General features: G+C 32.4%; 1 protein-coding gene across 3 annotated transcripts; it reads right to left on the minus strand.

Annotated features, from left to right (window-relative positions):
- Positions 1 to 3,785: 3,785 nt before the first annotated feature.
- On the minus strand, positions 3,786 to 17,074 carry LOC127725806 (organic cation transporter protein-like). 3 transcript variants are annotated; one of them, XM_052233093.1, is made up of 11 exons: positions 17,018 to 17,063; positions 16,722 to 16,870; positions 13,367 to 13,574; positions 12,815 to 12,918; positions 12,262 to 12,416; positions 10,471 to 10,639; positions 9,749 to 9,961; positions 7,349 to 7,578; positions 6,237 to 6,418; positions 5,289 to 5,440; positions 3,786 to 4,025 (listed from the first exon to the last, which is right to left on the minus strand). In XM_052233093.1, exons 2-11 carry the CDS (start codon positions 16,862 to 16,864, stop codon positions 3,914 to 3,916), a joined length of 1,668 nt encoding a protein of 555 aa, XP_052089053.1. In that variant the 5' UTR covers positions 16,865 to 16,870; positions 17,018 to 17,063; the 3' UTR covers positions 3,786 to 3,913. The 3 variants fall into 3 exon arrangements, with proteins under 3 accessions (XP_052089053.1, XP_052089054.1, XP_052089052.1); XM_052233094.1 differs by lacking the exon at positions 16,722 to 16,870 and having other exon boundaries at positions 17,018 to 17,074; XM_052233092.1 differs by lacking the exon at positions 17,018 to 17,063 and having other exon boundaries at positions 16,722 to 17,009.
- Positions 17,075 to 21,044: the final 3,970 nt, after the last annotated feature.

A 21,044-nucleotide genomic window follows, 5' to 3' on the forward strand; every position in this document is an offset into this window, starting at 1 on the left:
TTATAAGGCTATGTGTTGTTAAATTTAAATCCACGCGACATTTAGGAGTAAGAGCATAGACTGGGCGACGCGGAGTCAGAATAATTTGTCCGCGTAGGCTGACATGTCTACCTGTGGACTGTTTCTTTGTTGAAAAGCACGTTAAGAATCAGGCTTAGTGTGTCGGTTCAGTACAAAGCAGGGTTTATACTCTGATCATGTCACATTATTATGATGCCTGAGAAGTGTAAACTATCATATCAAGATATAAGTGTAAATATATAATACACGTTCGTCAGTGCTAATCCATTTTCAGGAACATGATCTCACTATTTAAACGTTCACATTCTCGGAAATGGTTATTGTCATAATAGAAGTGTTGGCTCCTTCCTCCTCCCCTCGTTGACATATAACCACAACCCCTTTTAAATAGTTCCTTGATCCACTACTGATTAAACTAAGCAAACCAAATATGCTTCTGTGATAACGTCTTCCGTTTAGTCAATTCATAAAGACAAATAAAACAATTGCTACTATATACACGGTAGAAATTACATGAATCTAATACGTTATGCATTGGTGGGGTCATGGCTTAATTATGACAAAGTGAGTAAATTAGACATATTAAACACTAATCAAAGAACAAAAACGATCTACGCTGTGAAGTTTTAAGGAAAAGGGCAACCAACGCATACTGTTTACACAAGTAAGAGTCACATGAGTCTAGAATTATAGTCACATAAACTTCTCCAGTCTTGTATTGGGGAAGGGCGCCTGTTTTAAACGCAATCAATCACATTTGTTTGAAATGCATTCGTTAGATGTAATATCCAGTCTTCCGACAGTGCAAAACACATTTAACTTTTTTTGTTATCCCTTTCGACTTTCTATGCCCACAGGACCTAGACAATTGATTACATGTTAAATACTAGTATGTTAACGTCTTAAATGTGGATGAAATGTTTGATATTTGACTTGAAAAAGCAACTGCTAGTACTCTACGTGGAGGTTTAACATTTTTTTTTATTTATTTGCCAACCATCAGCTCTTGTGTTCATCCGAGTAAACAGCACGTCAGAACTTTGATTATATATTTCTATACAATGTACTAAATTGAACCTTTACCAATTGTTATAATTGCGTTCGTGCTAATGAAATATTGTCTATTGTGTCTATAATCTTCATTTTGACTATTAGCTATAATCTAGAAGGAAATAATAATATCCTCAAAAAAACATTTAATGAAAATTATGATCAAAATTATCAAAAAGTATATTAAAAAATGCGCACAGTGTCATCTTCTTTTGACTTCCATTTCTTTTTTCGAAAATCATATCGTAAAAACTCTGTTCTATTCTTGACTTGGTAGTTAGATGATTTCTTTCAGTTTGTTCATACCAACATTTCATATAAATACGTAAACTTGAAGTTAAGAATAATACAGAGACAAAATCCAGATATAGCTTATTCAAATTAATGCTTATGGTCTTATTCCCATTCTTGAGCGTAGAAACATGTTTTGTTAAGAGAGAAGCGGAAGATATCACCAGAGCACATCCGAAACACTTAAGTCGAAGAGAAAGTGACAACGCCAAGGCCAATAAACAGCTGCGCCATGAGAGCATGATACGCCCGTCGTCTTGTGTGTGAATTTTTATGCAATAAGCATAAATAGTTTCTGACATACGGCGTGACATGCGAAAACCCCCCCCCCCTTTTTTTTTTACAAAAAACTCAATAACTCAAAAATAAAATTTTGAATCAAAACCAAAAAGTATACAGATCTTTAGATTAATATAACTAAGAAGTGTGTAAAATTTTAAGCAATAATCATAAATCGTTTTTGAGATACGGCGCGACATGTGAAAAACCCCTCCCCCTTTTTTTACAAAATACTCAATAACTCAAAAATAAAAATTTGAATCATCACCAAAAAGTATACAGATCTTAAGGTTAATATAACTAAGAAGTGTGTAAAGTTTTAAGCAATAATCATAAACTGTTTTTGAGATACGGCGTGACATGTGAAAAATCCCTCCCCCTTTTTTAACAAAATACTCAATATCTCTTAAACAAAATTTTGAATCATCACCAAAAAGTATACAGATCTTAAGATTAATATAACTAAGAAGTGTGTAAAGTTTTAAGCAATAATCATAAATTGTTTTCGAGATACGGCGCGACATGTGAAAAACAACACACACCTGTTTTAGTTACTAAGTCCCGTAGCTCAAAAAGTTTTAATCTTATTTTCACCAAAAAGTATACAGATCGTTTGACCATCATAAGAAACAACTATGTTAAGTTTCATGAAATTTGGATAAGTCATTCTCAAGTTACGGTGCGACATGTTTACGCCGGACAGACAGACAGACGGACAGACAGACGGACGGACAGACAGACAGACGGACGGACGCCGGACATTTGTATACCATAATACGTCCCGTCAAAAATTGACGGGCGTATAAAAACCGAAAAAATATGAAAAGTCAAACAAGTCCACAAACAACTGACATATGTACAGTAAAGACAGAACTTAAGGATGTTTGCTCCTCTTGCTTTTGAATTTTTGCCAGATTTTCGGAATCCTCTGGTTTTATCCATGTAGTTTCATTAAAACATTTTGCCCGCAAACCCTTACTTTTCTTTTTATAATTTTATTACATATAGTTTAAAAAGCCATATTTGAAAATCTTATAAAATCCTTGTTATTTTTTCGAAGTTTTTGAAAGAAAATAAATGTCAATGTTAAATGTATGAAAAATCTAGAAGGAATCATTTCCCGCCATATTTTCAATGGCTTATATCTTGAAAACAAGCATACGGACCGTTGATTTTTTTCTGCTTTTTTAATTCCATTTTTTACATCGCGATGACCGTGAGGTCATTTCGATGTATTGCTATCGCCTAAATTTCCATTATGCAAATTAGTTTTGGGTTTTCAACCGATCTATAAAATTATAGATCCGCGGTCATTATCTAGTGCAAAATAACATTACTTATCGCTTGTTTCAAATTCATTTTTTCAATGGATACTCCTATAAATATTTTTATTAAAACACAAATTAATAATATGAAAATGTGTTGTCGTTAGTTATATATATAAAAGTAAAAAATCATTGATGATATCTATGCACACGTACCGAAAAAATTGTGTTAAAGCTTACGGAAGAATATCTCAAGAACGTTTTGCGACACTCCCGGCAAGGACCGATAACTCTGTTATTGTTTTGCGGGAAAATATGAATGGCTTCTCATATCCAATCTTTTAGAAAAATCGATTTTTTTACAGAAGAGTGTCCACCATGCACTTGCACTGCACTATAATTAAAATAGTAGAATAGAATGATATACAAATAGATGAAAATGATATATACATGCAACCGTAATATTAATATAATATATAACAACAAACCAGTGTATTCTCTGGTACTATTATTATATTAGTATAATAGTCCCAGGTATACTGATTTGTATCACTACAATATAGTAGTTATTACGGTGCGGCTGAATTTCCTGTCATTTATTCATCATCCATGCACGAACTTGTATCAGAAAAAAATATATCTCTTTAAATTAACCTCAGTTTCAGGTATAGAGATGTGATCTATTTCTGTGACATGTGCTTTTGACCATCCACAAGAACCTGCGGTCATCCGATGTTCAGTACTTCAGTACTTTGATTATATACTGTCAATTTATAACAATCTTTTAAAAAGTTTGTTATTTTGAAACAGAGGAACAAACATCTTTAAGTATTTCTAATCTACTTAAATTTTAAGAAGCAATCTTAAACAATGCCATGTCAATCTTTCATTTTATTAAAATATTAAAAAGTGTTGATAATATTTATATAACCATGTACATGTATATAAGAAAAATGTACATTTTTTCTTTTATATGCCTTCAGATCTTAAAATATTTTTTTCAATTTTCAAGATGAAACAGTGTATATTTCTTTCATTTTTGCTTTTTCTTTTTCAGTATTGGAGAGGTATTCTTTTTGTGTGGGTTTTTCTTTGTTGATATCGTCGAGGTCTAATTTTCTGCAAATAAAAAACGCAATTCCTATTATAACAATGACTTTTTCAATATAAATAAGAAGATGTTGTATGAGTGCCAATGAGACAACTCTCCATCCAAGTCACAATGTATAAAAAGTTAACAATTATAGGTCAAAGTACGGCCTTCAACACGGAGCCTTGGCTCACACCGAACAGCAAGCTATAAAGGGCCCCAATATGACTAGTGTAAAACAATTCAAACAGGAAAACCAACGATCTAATCTATATAAAAAACGAGAAACGAGAAACACCTATGAACCACACCAACAAACAACAACCACGATACAAAATGTCTATTTCCACCATTGTAAATTAACTTATTTTATAAATAGGAAAGTTTTAAATGAGAAATCAGAACTTAATGCACAGAGAAAAACGTTGAACGGTTTAATTTGAAATACACGATGTTGAGGACAAGAAAGCGAAACGAACGAAAAAAAATAATCATGAATTTAATATACATCGCAATCAATTCAAAACAAAAATATAGCTCAAAGACAACTAAAACGAAGCCCCCGCTTCTTTAAAGAATGACGAAAAATACCAAGACATTTCAGGCAACGAAACAAGGATGCAGTAAATGTGCAAAAATGTACCACGATATTTCGTCATTTTAAAACATGCTATTGATTAAATTTTGTATGCATTTACTTTCCCAAACGTTTGTTGTTGACCGAGGGTACCTGATGAATCAGAATCCTGTTTCCGGCGCATGGAAACGGGTATCAAATATGTTGGTCACCACATTGCGGTTCACTGAACATGTTATTGTGATATTGTTGGCTGAACAGGGTGTATGTGTTCACATATTCTTGATAAATATTACATAAACATGTCTTTGTTTAAAGAGCTATCGTAAAAGGAAATTCACCAGCCCTGGTATATATAGGACACGCATGTATAAATGCTGTAGAATGGACATAATATACATGTTTATCAAAAAGGGAGACAGCTTTATAATTTGAATTTACAAATTTAACATTAGAATAAACTTTATTACTTTATTGCTTCACCCGTTATATTGCTGAACACTGTTATAATATGCAACCTTTTTAGATGAATCATATATATTCAAATTTCACTGCATGATTGTTATGTTTCTGTTACAGAAATAATAAATTTTAGAACTTGATGAAGTGCATTGTAACCTGGAATTTTTTTTCATTTTTATAAAATGAAGTGTCTTGCATACATTATGAATATTTGTCTTATTCAAGCATACGAAAGAAAGATAAACAAACTCACTTTGTAAAATCTTTGGCTTCTCTTACTGTTTCTGGTAATTTCCTATTTAAAGTCTCTGGAAGGAAAAGGCAAAGTAGTCCCGCAGAAACGGAACAACCACCAAATATAACTAATGGTAAAGCTTGTCCAAATTTACCTCCAACAACATCAGCCTATACAATAAAACAGACAATATATATTTGCTCTGAAAATAAAGCAAACTGCATTTACTGCGTAAATCTTCCCATTGGACCCGGATGGAAGTACCATCTTTAATAAATATCTTTATTCGAAAAACGTTGCTAACAATTTTTCTCCGCATGGTAGCTTCTGTAGTTCTATTTGTAAAGTCATTTACTGGAGTGGCCGTCGGTTGCTGAATATGCGACTCGAAAAACTTCTTAAAAATAAAATATAAGAGCGGTATAAAAACTTACACGCGTAAATCGCAAAATGTTTTTTTTGAAAGCTGTCTATTATGATCATATTTAAGGGAGAAAAAAAGGGCGTAAATATTCTTTTTTTATATATAATTTTTATAAATCATGTTTAATACTAATCTCACAAGTAGAAAGGTTTTAAACAGAATAATACAATAGCCGAAACTTTAAAAAAAAACAACTTAGCTATTGCATATATAAATTTTATTCGTCCCATATCATACACTTTGTTCTTTTGTATATCCGTTTGGTGACAATGATAGGTGATTAGAAATCAGTAATAATAATTATAACGAAAATTATCCTTATCACACACACATCTTTAAATAGACTGTCCTTATGTAAATTAAAAAAAACGTAAGTTCCGCCTGATCAGTTGAAAAAAAACATTGGCAATACCCCCACAGGATTTTGCAGTGCACTTTATTCATTCCTCCAGAAGGTGACAAAATAAGTTGGGAAAGAGGTTTGAGGGTCCACATGAACCGTAACTACTCGTCCAGTCTAGGTTAGAAATACAAGAACTTACTGATTGAGCTAAATAAGGAGCAACCATTCCACCAATTCTTGCAATAGATGAACTTAAACCCATTCCACTAGTTCGGACCACAGTAGGATACAGTTCCATAGAATAGACATAAATAGTTCCGAAAGCTGCAGCTGAACCCATTTTCCCAATGATGGCTAAAGTTAGAGTTAATGGTTGCAATTCTGAAATATAGCAAATGCACAATAATATTGGAAATGCACAAAAGAAAGTTTCCAATACTAACAAAATGTATCTTGATGCGTATATAGAGCATATAATCAGGTATAATATGGCGTACTGACATTTATGTCTAGTATCTTATGAATTGTAATCATATATAGACATGGTTCGATAAAATGAGAACAGCTTAGAGTCAGTTATCTTATGTCAATGATCCTTATGAAAGTTGCTGCCTCATAATTAATAGGAATATTATCTTAAATTTGAAAAATTATGAAACTCATTCCTTTAGTAGCGTGGGCCTCGGTGGCCGAGTGGTCTAAGAAGTCCAAATTCTGTATTCATAGCCTGTTAACACTGAGGTAATGAGTGCAATTCCCGAACGTGGCAAGTGCGATCGACTCCAATCTTTATTGACTAGGATTGTCAGTTTTCCTACCGAAGTTCAGTGGTTCTCTCGGGCCCTCCGACTTCCTCAACCAATAAAAACTGACCGCCACGAAATAGTCAATAGTGCAGAAAGTGGCGTTCAACAAAAAACTATCAATCAATCAATCAATCAATCAATCAATCAATCAATCAATCAATCAATCCTATTGTAGCGCTGTGCTGTTTAATGTACATTTAACCTGATGTCACAATGTGTAATGAACAATTTCATTTTGTTTTTCGCAGAAACAATGACAGATAGAGATAAACTTCAAACAGCAAAACAGCAAAACCGTTTAGCAAAGTAAGACCTATAAATAAGTCAATATTACAGAAATTTTCAATTGATCCCTTATAGGAATTATTGCCCTTGAAAGATGATTTTTATCATTTTTTAAAAAACTTTTTGCCGAATCTATGATCGAAAGAGTGAATGCGGCACTACCTAAGTTTCTGGAGACGATTAAACGTCTTATTTTAATCGAAATGAAAATGCATCTTACCTCTCCCTCCAAACAGAACAGAAAATATGGTGCACAGACAAGCTATGCCTCCAACAATCATACAGAAACAATGGATCTTTTTTCTTCCTGCTCGGTTTAATGTTGCAATTACAAGCAAATTAGCAGGAACTTCTACGATAGCAAGTATGAAAAAATTCACAAAGAAATTTCCACCAATATTGCCTCCAGTATGCATGGTTACTCCATAATATACCATAGCAATCACTATCCTGAAAGTAAGTGGTGAATATTTTGAAATGCAATCCGGACAATTCCATAGAAAAAATGATTTGTGCATTTATTGCTGTAAATGCTTGACAAATTATCATAGCAATTTATTACTTAATACTACTTTATTTTAAAATTAGTATTAATTAGTTAAATGCATCGATATATCAATTATAATCTCTTTATATGTGTTTCTTTTCTAAAACATTGATGTCACATTTACTTGGCATGTTCTTTCAAACACGATTACATTTTTTTGATAAAAATGTCTGTGCCGAGTTTGCGTATCGTTGAGTCATCCCTTTGAACGTTTTACGGACGCCATCGCCTGGGTTGTCTGTGTTATAGATGAGCAGGGATATGTTCCAATTTTCGTAACCACAACACCAGTTACGACATCACGAAATATGACTTTTCATATAATTGTACTTACCATGAACAACATGCTGAGTGTCACATGTGGAGCAAAATCTGATGATCCAAACAGCATTCCAAAGAAAAACCTGAGATCACCCCGGTTTTTTAAGGTGTGCATGTTGCCTAGTATTTAATTTTCTATGTAGTGTTTTGTGGACTTTCCATTTTCCGTTTTTTGTCATGGCATTGTGAGTTTCTCTTTGAAACTGTTCCACACCATTGTTTATGTTGACAATGGGGTGTCCGTATTATGATATTATCTCTTCGTTTTTTTGCTTATAAGATAATTTAGTTAATGTTTGTTTTATCTACCAACACTTTTACATAGGATCTACGAAATGAATCCATCCAAAATACAAAAAGACAAAAAACATGCATGATAAAAAGGAAAAGAAGTAAAATACATTTCAAAAGGATTGCATTATTATTACATGTATACCCTGATAGAAAATCAAAAGAACTAAAGACATCGCCATGGGTAAAAGGAAAAAAACAAGATAAGAAAGCCTTTCTACGTAACGTTAAACATTAATAATTCTTATATGATTTGCATATTAGGGAATACGTTGATATGATTGGTCGAGAGGACTTCCGGTAGTTGTTCTTGACGTTGTTTATATTTCGATAGACGCAAACTCCGAAACAGTGGTACCGTCTTCCTTGCTACACTACGTTGACATAGTCAAGAAAAAGAAGGTAAAAATTTAGTAGGTGTGATCCGAAGCTGTCTGGCAAACTGAATTATTGTCTATAGACCCCGTTTTAATTTCCTCAATTTTATTTATATAAATAATGTTCATCAAAAGAAATAATGAAAAAAAATATATATGGCCGTGTTTTACGCAACCTGATTCATGCCATCATGGTGTGATGATTGATCTTTTGTTATTTTTTTGTTTTTTTGTTTGATCAAGACAACACAACGCCAACGGCAGGAATTATCTCATATCTCATGTGTAAATTTGTTATTCTAATGTATTTTCATACATATTTTTTTTTAATTGTATGTAATCGATTTGTGCTTTATGTCATTGTTTTTCTTTACCATTATCACAATCTAAGCGATGTTATTGTATATGCGGCAGACGATTGTTTACGTTGTTAAATCCCGGAAGAGAGTCCTCTATGAATGAGACCCGAGAGATGCGAAGTGCTGGCAGTGATGATAGTTTAGCGAAGCAACGTCACCACTGTTTCGGAGTTTGCGATAGACGACGTTGACCGAACTTCTTTTTGTAACCAATGTAAACAGGATGCCGGCTATAATAACACAATTAGGCCCGACGTTAAAAATATTTATTTTCACTTCGCGTTAATCGTTAAATTAAATAATAAACACAAAACATTCATTTGAATGATAATAAGAGTTTTTGTAGTTTATTTTTTACCAGATAGCAAATTTCCTGGAGTACACATTTTTGCGTTAACCAACAAATATATTCATGTGCCAGGGCCAATTCAATGACACAAATACACAATTTACTTGTGATAGAGGTTACGAGTGTGGAAAAATAAATTCCTTATCTCCAATTTTAAAGAAATTATAAGGATTAAACGCCCTTTTAAAGGAATTTATTGGTGTATAAACTGGACCAAGTCACTCACAAACATATCATAAAAGTCCTTCGGACTCTTATTTGTTTTTGAGTGACTTGGTCGAGTTTATACACCAATAAATTCCCTTAAAAAGGCGTTAATCCTATAATATTTTACATTTTTTTACACTAATCTAACCGAATTTCTGAGAATATTTACCAGTTCCATAGAAGTATGATCGTCCGTTTAGTCATTTCTAAGGTAGAAAACAAGTGATACACGTTCGCCGTCTTTGGAGTGTCCAGTGTTTTTTCATCTACCATTCTAGATGGGATCGTTTTCATGTTTACTTTTGCTATTTGTTGTATAATTTTTTCAGCATCATCATATTTTCCCTGGCTTAGTAACCATCTGGAAGATTCTGGTATCATCCTATGAGAAATTTAAAACAATTCAATTATTCAATAGATTGTATATACATTTAAAGCATAACACAATATATTGGAAGGCGTCCAAGAATTGTATTGCCATGAGTATTTGAGACTTTTGATATTCGTTTAAGCATACCCGTTTTGGTACTCTTGTATTCTAATTTTATTTGTATTAGAATTATCAACTAAAATACATCCCGATACTAGGGTACTTAATTGAGATCAAAAGAAAACTGTAGAAACAGCGTGTAATTAGTCATAACAGACATGACATACAAATAACGTTTATTTTAAAACAGCTTCATCAGACGCTATGTCAGTTACAATGTTTGAAAAGTTCAAGGGAGGAAAAAAACCTACGAAAAAGCATATAAAATGCGAAAAGGTCATAGATGAAGCTGTGAAAATAGTCGACAAAATAATAAGACAATACGCTTATTATGCATCATAATGACAAAATTGGGAAACATGTAATGACTTAATTAACGAAAAAAGTATGTGTATACTTACCACCAATAAAATAAGAAAACTCCAAATGGAACACCTACTGCCAGCTGTACATAAAACCAATTACGCAGAAGATAACCCATTAATGCTATATACATTATACCAAACGCAAAGAAGATATGTATAGGAATGCCAGTGAGGACTCTCTTAGACGGTCCAACATATTCCAAACCTTTGGGTGGAAAATAGAAAATAATAGTGCATAAGTTGATTTATTCTATTTCCCTTTCGCATTATGTTTTTTTATTTATTTCAATAATTAATGGTTAATGATCGTAATATGAACACTGCGTGTCCTAAAAAGTGAAGTAAATCCTTAATTGATTTGAAAAGAAAACTCATCAATTTCGTCAACAAACTGAGACTGAATTTGTTTTATCAACACCCAGTCATTTTCAAATCTAAGTGTCTAACATTACATTATCATTCGGAAGACTTATAAGGAAAACGGGAAAATAAAATCAACTAATTTAGCAACAGTCAAACAATCCCGGTAGCAATATATATCAAATATAATTATTACTAGTATTATACTGTTTCAGGCCTTTTTGATAGAATTTATCCTGTTTGGATACTTCGAAAAAAAGTAAAATAACAAAAATACCGAACTCCAAGGGATTCCTTTAATTTGTATACTATATCATCATTGATAATATATTATGAAACAAACGATTGAATATGAATCTCACGATAAGTAAATATATAACGCACGGTGCTATTATGGAATGTTGTTTGTTGATTGAAAATTTAACAAAAAAATAAAAAAAAACATCTAACCAAAGATTGAAATCCCCACTTCAAAACCTGAAAGTCATTAACCTTTTAATTATTAACTGGAATGACATTATCTAGATAGCAGAATGTGAAGTTAAAGGATCTGACAATTAAGCTTTTACACTGTTCACGAGAAGCTCCTCGCCTAAGGCTTATACAGATGAATAGAATAACAAGTCACATACAAGTAAAGTAAAGTTTGAACACAAAACATTATGTTGACGCATCCACAAAATATATCAAAATATACACCACTTAATGTTAAAATGTGTATATATATCATTCTGTGGTATAATATAAGAATTTTGTAGGTAAGACATTAAATTGTAGCTGAACGAGATAAAACACATGCACATATTATATAAGTGTAGCAAATTTGGCATAAAATGACATCTTGAAGAAGCGGATTTCAAAATGTACTTCGCAGATATGCAAGATTCTGTGTTCTGCAAATGAGTTGAACTGATCAGGCAAAGGTTGATCAGGTTCTCTAAAGTAGTACCCGCAAAGCATTATAGCATACACATATTGAAAACCTCCACATCATGTGGCCGTCTCAAGTAATGAACCTATAATATTATTTGTTATTTATGGAACTTAATGTTGGATGATAATGTAAATTATTGATAGTCTCTTTTAATTTATTCACAACTTGTTCCGACTCGAGGTGATTTTAATACGTCTGTATCTTGTTTAGGACTGTATGTTGTCCTAGATGTTTACAATGTTTCGTTGGTTTGCTGTCTCATTGACGTATCCGCCGCATCTCCTATTATCATAATTGCATCATTGTAAAAAAAAGTGTTCAAGACAGAAGCCTTATAATTTTGTACACAGACGCTCGTTTCGTCTTCACAAGATTCATCAAAAACGTTAAAGGCCAAATCAAGTATGAAGTTGAGGAGCATTGAGGACCCCAAATTCCGAAGGTTTACCCAAACAGCTAAGTTAATCTACTCCTTGGTAAGAAAATCCTGAGGATTCGGAACAATTTAAAGTTTCGAATACATATATACATACTCATGACACAACAGATCATAAATCCACCGTGATGTGCAGCACCAATCATGAACTCAAGTATTACAAATACTAAAAAGCTCGATGAGAAAGCAACGCCAACAGCCATTACTAATGTTATAATGGTTGATAACAAAAATGTTTTTTTCCTGCCAATTCTGTAAATAGACAGTAAATAACAAATTAAAATTGATTATTATTTTATTTCTCTCATGATATATTGTAAATTTTCGAGTTTAATTGAATTGCCTCCAGAACTCGACACAGAAAAAATAATATAATATAAGCTATTATAATGAAATACATAGTTAATAATACGCTGTCCTAATACGTCCCCCATATCAACCATTTGTTGCTGTTCCTCATCTTGTTAACACCTACGTTGGAGCAAGATAAAATGTATATGTCTAGATAGGAAGATTTATAGGTTGATACTTACAAGATTGTAGAAGAAGTTCGATGGAAAGGATGATTGTTTTTCAAAATTAAAAATTATCTTAACATATATATTTTTTTAAGAAATATCTCTCTTTCTCTTTCTCTCTAAGTTTCTTACTTATCTGACAATATACCAAGCGAGACATCACCAAAAAGAACTCCTCCATAAAATATCATTTGAGCATGTGAGGTTTTAATTGCATCATCGCAAACAAAGTTCATCTGTAAAGAAACACCAACTTGAAATAAGTATAATATATCTGTAAAATAATGTCTTTGCAATTATATTTCATTTATAAATTGCATGCATCTCACGAAAGATGAAGTACAAAGCTAAAGATAGTGTCAGCCTAAAAAGCTCTGCACTAAATTTTCTCAGATATCAACCATCTTGTCTGTCGATTTATTTTTTATTTCTTAATTCGCATCAAAAATAATTCTGTCTTCGAGCCGACTAGTCTTTGCTCTTATTCCTAAATCTCGCGTGCTTAGCTGAAAAGCAGCAAATGCCATGCTTAACAGAGAAGTAGCAAATACCAATTTTCAAGTCTTTGGTTTGATCCGATAAGGGATCGAACCCACGAACTCCCACACTCGAGGCTAGCACGTTACCACGAGACCACCGAGTCGGTTCAGATGATTTTATTGAAGAACTGACTATGATACAGACCTTTGAAGTGAAAGTTTCGTGGAAAGTGTTGGTATCATAGACCCATTTAGAACATTTGACCATGTCTCTGGTGTTATTTCTGTAGTAATGACATCGACCATACTTGCGTTTCTCATCATTGGATGGTGGAATTGTTTTGTTAATCATACTGGCATGCTGGCCGTTCTGTATTTGGTAAGTATCATTGTTCAAACCAGGTATCTGACATCTGTAATTTAAATAATAATATACAGTGCGATGGTTTTAATTAAAAAAAAAGATAGGTAATTTACATGTTATATTTTTTTTATACAATTGACAAATATAACTAATATACTTTCCTATGTTCCGTTCTTTTCCTGTTTATTAAGATAAATATTATGTGCAAAAACATGGTAACAGATACAATAGTTATATATATATATATATATATATAGAAGTCTATAAAAAGGACCAACCAGCAAATTTACTATGTACCGGATCGTCTAGAATAGACGATACTGTGCAGATAAGGAAAAAAATTATATAAGTCTAGAGATTTGCACAACGATACTAATATAAGATGGTATTATACGAAGATGTTGTTAATAAATCGTGTTGACAAATATTTCGGCTTAACAAATAGCCTTCTTCGGTGTCAATTATTTTAACAATACTGATAATATGTATAAAAATAGCTCAATAATACAGGTAAGTTTTGGTCTATTGATTTAATCCAAAATCCTGAACATCATAATATAAAACAAAACTCAATACTCAAATATACGTGACTGTGTATTTTTACAACCCAAAATGAGTGAAAAATAAAACTTAGTATTTTTTATTGATGCCGTTTGGATGATGTACATTTAGTTCCTTTATCCAAAAGCTTTCCCGAACCTGTCGCTGGGCATCACTCCAGTGAATGTTCTGTTCTGTCAAAGCAGCCTTTCCACAAACGCCTCAATGGCCATAGGAGTGATATCTCTAAGAAGCCACTTCTCCCAGTTTCTCAGCATTTCAGACAGTCTGGTCACACACTTGATGACTTTAACCGCATGAAGATCCTAGTGATTGAACAGAACATTCACTGGAGTGGAGCCGAAAAGATGAGAAAAGATACAGGAAAGATAAAGAATAATTTAGTACACAGCATCGTCCTTTTTACCCTGTAATATTGGCCAATGGACGTTGCTAACTTCAACTACCAATTTTGTAAAAATCTTGAACTTCATCCAAATTATGTATTATTTTCAAGGCAGCTAAATTCAAGTGCAACATATACATTGAGCTGCAAAAGTTTCTTATCATCTACATCCGATTTCACCTGGATAGATGCACGCTTGATAAAGCTAGTTAGTCTAGCGAAATATTGCGTTTATTTTCATCATTTTGTAAATATTTTAAACATTCTTATATTTACATACTAAATAGTGTGTTAAAATTACATTGTTAGGCAATCTATATATATATATATATATATATATATATATATATATATATATATAGAAGTCTATAAAAAGGACCAACCAGCAAATTTACTATGTACCGGATCGTCTAGAATAGACGATACTGTGCAGATAAGGAAAATTTTTTTTATATAAGTCTAGAGATTTGCACAACGATACTAATATAAGATGGTATTATACGAAGATGTTGTTATATATAAACAAGTCTAAATTGAAAACAACGTTCAAACCTATGATTGCGTTGGATAAAAACCGCAATTTTTATACGTGTGCATGCAAAACAAATTTCTTGGTAGAGGGGTCTAAATACAGCACAAACAACATTTTCCAAAATACCAAATGAGTGAAAAAGTATATTTTAACAAAACGCATTTGACTAGCAGGTCTAGAAAAAACGGATGTTCTTAAACCCTGCTGACTGCCATTGGCGATTGCCAAATAAACGGATCACAAGATGTAACAAAACAGATCTTATTATTAAATTATTACCAAACAGAAAACAATAAACTTGCGGAAAAGATGGTATACCGCAAACATGAGGTGCAAAAATTTGTACACCATATCCGGATTTCGACAATTAATGTCTCTTCAATGATGTTAGGAATCGAAACGGTACTTGGAAGGCCATATAATTTACCTCAATTTAGGATAGACTCTTGAATTTTGAAAGCGTCAAAATAGGATGAACGGATCATATAAACCCGAAGGCAAATATAATACAAGCCCAAACGAAAAAATATAAACAAGTCTAAATTGAAAACAACGTTAAAACCTATGATTGCGTTGGATAAAAACCGCAATTTTTATACGTGTGCATGCAAAACAAATTTCTTGGTAGAGGGGTCTAAATACAGCATATATATATCATTCGTCTAAATAACAGCCCAACAATATGTTAGATCTGTAAATTTGCGGAAGCAAATTTTTGTTCTTCCCTGGCCGGGATTCGAACTCATGCTACTGAGATATCGTGACACCAAATCGCCTTGCATTATATATGTATATATTGAAACAAATTTTAAAATGAGACTCAGAAAATATGATATTTTCCATTACAAGAAAACATTACAGAAAATGATGATTATTCATTTGGAAAGTGTTTGTTCTACATTTTTCAAGGCTAAAGAACAGTACAATTTTTTTCAAATTCTTATCTTGTTGTATGCAAAATCAAAACCCAATATAAGCTTTAAAAGCAATACATACCATTTGTCGGTGACACACATGAAAGGCATATATATAACTAGTATCACGAAGATAGCCACTCATTATCAAAGTATGACTCGTCCAGCAGGAATTTAATATAAAGTGGTATTTCACACCCATCTTTTTACGGTAATATTATTTATAAACTAACAAGTTTATCTATATTTCTTTTTGACTGAACAGACTTGTTGATAAAGCTTAAAATTAAAATTGTTTTTTTTTTCACCCATCGCGTCTGGTCGTTTTTGGAATCAAAATCAATTTGATGGGTAAGGTTGAAATCTCAAAACTAGCTTTAGTTCGCCACTTGTGCATGTGTCTGCTCCACATCTTATTTAAGTTGTTGGTTTATGTATATCGTAATGTTTCGGTCATTAGTGTTAATTGGTGTTGATTGCAGATCGTTAATAGCTTCATATTTGCTTCTTTCTTGCTTAGCCCGCACATTTAGAATTAGAGAAAAAACTGATTATCTCGGAGTCAGATTTATGTGTCCGGGTCTATCTATATGCGGATTGTTACCTCGTTGCCTAGCACGTTTAAAATCCGACACTGCGTGTTGATTTAATACAACTCAAGTTTCATATGACATTTAGTTTATCCCATCCTGATATAATAATGTAATATTTGTCGATGAACATTGAACACCAATCAATCCATTCTCCTCCCCATCAAATCAAAATTATAATCATAATCCAGAATGTTTTATCTTAAATTCGTACCTGTGATCAGGAGCATGCATAACAAAGACCAACATCATCATATAGCATCCCGTACTGATAGCTGGCAAACATAGCAACAAGTAGAGACGTTTCTGGTAGTATCCAAACTCACCGATATGTTTTAAAATATCATCAAACTTCATGCTTAACTACAACAAAGTATGTCTGTGTCATCATAATGTATATCAGTATTCTCATCAACCAAATTACAATGGTATAGAGACATATACAAATAAACTAACATACAAAGTATAAATTATAAATACTAGTGTAAAGTAGAGACATAAAGTGGTTACCAGGAGAAACTTGGCATTCAATAATTATTTGTATAAATGTGCACAACTGGTTATATCTTAGTGAAAGATCAACAGTGAATTTTAATTGGACGTTGACATTGGCTAGACTTTACTAATAGAAAGCCTTCTTAAACACCAATCAAACCTTGTTATTACTTGTTAAGGTTTTATATAATTTATTCTTAAAATGTAACATACATGTCAAGTTATAATTTTACAAGACATATCGTTTATTAACATTAACATGATATGCAAATTATATTAAAACTACTTTTTTTCAAAATACATTTAAATACAATAAAAAACCTGAGGTGCAACATAATGTCTGTAAGACGCCGTTGGTTGTTTTTTTTTAGATAAAATTGTCATACTTATTATGAATCTATTTCAGGTAGTCAAGAAAATATGATTTTTCATCTTTACAAAGAAACAATGTCTTGTTTATATATATAAACTCCATTGGTATTTGCCAACCTCTCTTTATGGCTGAAATTCTTATCATTTTACAGATGTCACGTGCAATGCATAATCTACTGTAAGTTCTTTGTTTTACTCTTCTTAACCTTATTATGTCTGTTTGTTTTGGATCCCAGGCTAAAGCACATTTGACTTGATGATTGTCTAATAAAGCAGTAATGTCCACATTTGATATCGTTCAATGAATTAGTTATGTCCTCATTGGACATATTGTCCAAAGAGTCAGTTATATAAAAATAAGAAGATGTCGTATGATCGCGAATGAGACAACTCTATAAAACCGGCTATAAAACCAGGTTTAATCCACTTTTTTTCCCTGGAAAATGCCAGTACCAAGTCAGGAATATGTGACACTTTTTTCTTTCTCCAACAGAGATAAATTGATGTAGTACTTAGCAACAAGAATAGTCAACGTACCGACTTCAATAATGAGCAAAGCCAATATCGTGTAGCAAACTATAACAGGCCCCGAAATAAGAAATGTAAAAAAATTCAATCGAGAAAACTAACGACTTGATATATATACAAAGCAATAAACAAAACAAAAAAATAAGAAAAAAATATGATGTACAGCAAGAAAAAATAACCACTGAATTACAGGCTCCGGACTTGGGACAGGCTCATGGCCACATTGATCTTAAATCTTTTGATATATTGTCAAAATGGCAGTATTGTTAGTATACAAAACTCCAGGCCAGAAAATATCACCAATATCACAGCAACATAAAAGAAATGAATGACAATTATGAAACATTTGTACATGTATTTATGCACTTCATGTCTAGAATGAATTATGTTCATATGCATTATGTACATTATCCGTGAACATATTTTGCACACCTGTTATTGAGATTTGCAAAAATAATCTAAGAAATGATAATGTCCTCGAGTTATTTTTGTATTCTCTAGCAGATAATAAAATACTGTCTTTAAATTACCACAGCAGGTCATGTTTCGACACTTGTTAATTTCTTCAGTTCGGTAACGGACCATAAACCAAACAAACAAAAGATAAGATTTTCTGTTTACTAATTTTCAACTTGAATCTTATTGCACAATATTAATGCATTTTACAGTTTTTGGGTGTGGCACATCTTGTACGATAAGTTAAGAATAACCGAGTAATAAGTGCCGACGCAGTTCAAGACGATTATCAGAGTGACCCAACCCCGAATTTGACTTCATTTCTCTTTAAACTGAGCTCATAATACGAAAAGAAACGTATATTTGCACAATGTTTAATGTAAGGCGACGATCTTATGATTTTTTGATTTTTGTGGGGGGTTGGGGGGGTTGGGGGGGGGTTGGGGGGGATGGAGAGACTTTCGTGATAATTATTAATGTTCTGCATTTTTTTTTATAAAGAATTTTTAATATTTCTTTTTGTTTTCACATATTTGATTTAATATGGATTAGAATACCTGCTTTACTGATTTAACGACCTAAGACATGAAAATTAGGATTTTAACCCACATATAATTTCATAGCTTCTATGCATGCTTTCAATATTAACACTTAAAATTTCATGTAAAGATCGTGTACAGGCTTGAAACATGAACGTTAAAAGGATTTTGTTAATAAATATTTTGCTCTTTTTGGGGGCTAAAATGAATATAATCTTTCCAAAGATAAGATAAATATGCATGGCGCATTGCCTTAGAAAATAAATTATTATGTGACACAACACGTGACAATAGATAATCAGGCAAAAAATCATCCTACCCTAGAAGCATGGTCTTGAAGTATAGATTCTAGGTACTGACGTTGATTATCACCTTAATTACGAGTAAAAGTGTTCTTTTTATTTGTCTTTGTATATCTTTAATCTTTACTGTTCAATCCATTTTAGGTAATATACTTTTTGCGTGGCTAGGTATTTATACATCCCGCCATTCTGTTATTGTGCTATGGTCATTTTTGTATTCTTGCCTTTCATGTTTGCGTATGTACTTTATCTATAGACTGTCTATATGCCATTTTGTTTTTCTTTGTTGAAATAGTTATTTGTTTTATAGTGATTAAGATTATAACACAATGTTGACTGCTGTACCCCATTTTTTGACATTTTTACCTATTATGTCTGTTTGTTTTGTTCACACATATAATGGCATTCTATATGACTGTCATACAAGTGAGAGGTTTAGCTAGTTATAAAACCAGGCTTAATCCACAATTTTCTACTTAAGGAAATGCCTGTACCAAGTCATCAGGAATATGACAGCTGTTTTCCATTCGTTTGATGTGTTTGAGCTTTTGTTTTTGCCGTTTGATAAAGGACTTTCCGTTTTGAATTTCCCTTGGAGTTCGGTATTTTTGTTATTTTACTTTTCATGATTATCCTCTTATGAATATATAAACAAAAATACTGAAACACTTTTATCACCCTGTAATGCCTATTGAACATTATATAAATAGCACATACCTGAGAGGTTGATAGCGCAGATTGTTACCACGAAAAAAACATTGTCAACCGTATATCTGTGAAAATATTAACAAACTGTACTTCGGTTCAAGATGCATTTAAACTGTACATTGGTTAAGAGAGATAAACACTGAGCATATTGTGAGATAGAATAACACATTATGACAGCCTGAAGGAAACAAATAGTTATCCTTAACGACGAAAATCATTTCAGTCATCGTACATGAGGCATTATGATACATTAGGAGAGTAGAAATTAGCTGATTTTCGCAAAAAAGAAAAAAGAAAAAAAAGAAACAATCTCAAAAAAACAGATTCAAACTAACAAAACAGAACAGTGGTGCCACTATGCGTAGATTGTTTTTCCAAAAAACTTAATAGAATAATGGGGAAAGCTCACTGGTCTCTAGTTATTATATTGCCATATCGTTGACGTATTAATCACATCTCCTTTTATTCATGTTTATATGTCAATGCTAACGTTTTTTACAGGATTGCATGGAAAATAACAACCCTACATAAGAGAAAAAAGATAAAAACGTAGTAAATGAAGAATCAAGTTATAATTCAAAGAATTGTCAAATTTTACTAGTATTATATGATTATGCATTATGATCTCTTGTCTTATTGATGTCATTTGACATTTCTTGTTTTGTTCCTTTTTCTCAATTGTAGCCTTCTTTTTCACAAGTGATTTAATACTGCTACAGCTCATAAAAGTAACTTATAATGCATGTATCAATTACATTATGTATAATGCTTTGAATTTGCCGTAAAATTGAATATCGTTATCTGACTATAAGACATTGCATAATTGCATATATATATGAAAAAAATGAAGAGTTCATGGATTCCAAAACCAAGCAAAGCTGCTACACTGGAAGATGTTATTGACAAAATCAAATCGGATGTTGTTCATCTAGCTAGCAACAAGTACTCGTCGTTTTATAACACCTCTTCTGACGAGAAAAAAGCCATACAATCGCTGAGAAACCGAGATGATATTGTGATAAAACCAGCAGACAAGGGAAGTGCCGTTGTGATAATGGACAAAGCTAACTACATCGCGGAAGCAGAGCGTCAGCTCTCTGATGAGAGATTTCATAAGAAGCTTGACTATGACCCTAC

Source organism: Mytilus californianus, unplaced genomic scaffold (genome assembly GCF_021869535.1).
Source record: "Mytilus californianus isolate M0D057914Y unplaced genomic scaffold, xbMytCali1.0.p SCAF_15, whole genome shotgun sequence".
In the NCBI taxonomy this organism is placed as follows: Eukaryota; Metazoa; Mollusca; class Bivalvia; order Mytilida; family Mytilidae; genus Mytilus; species Mytilus californianus.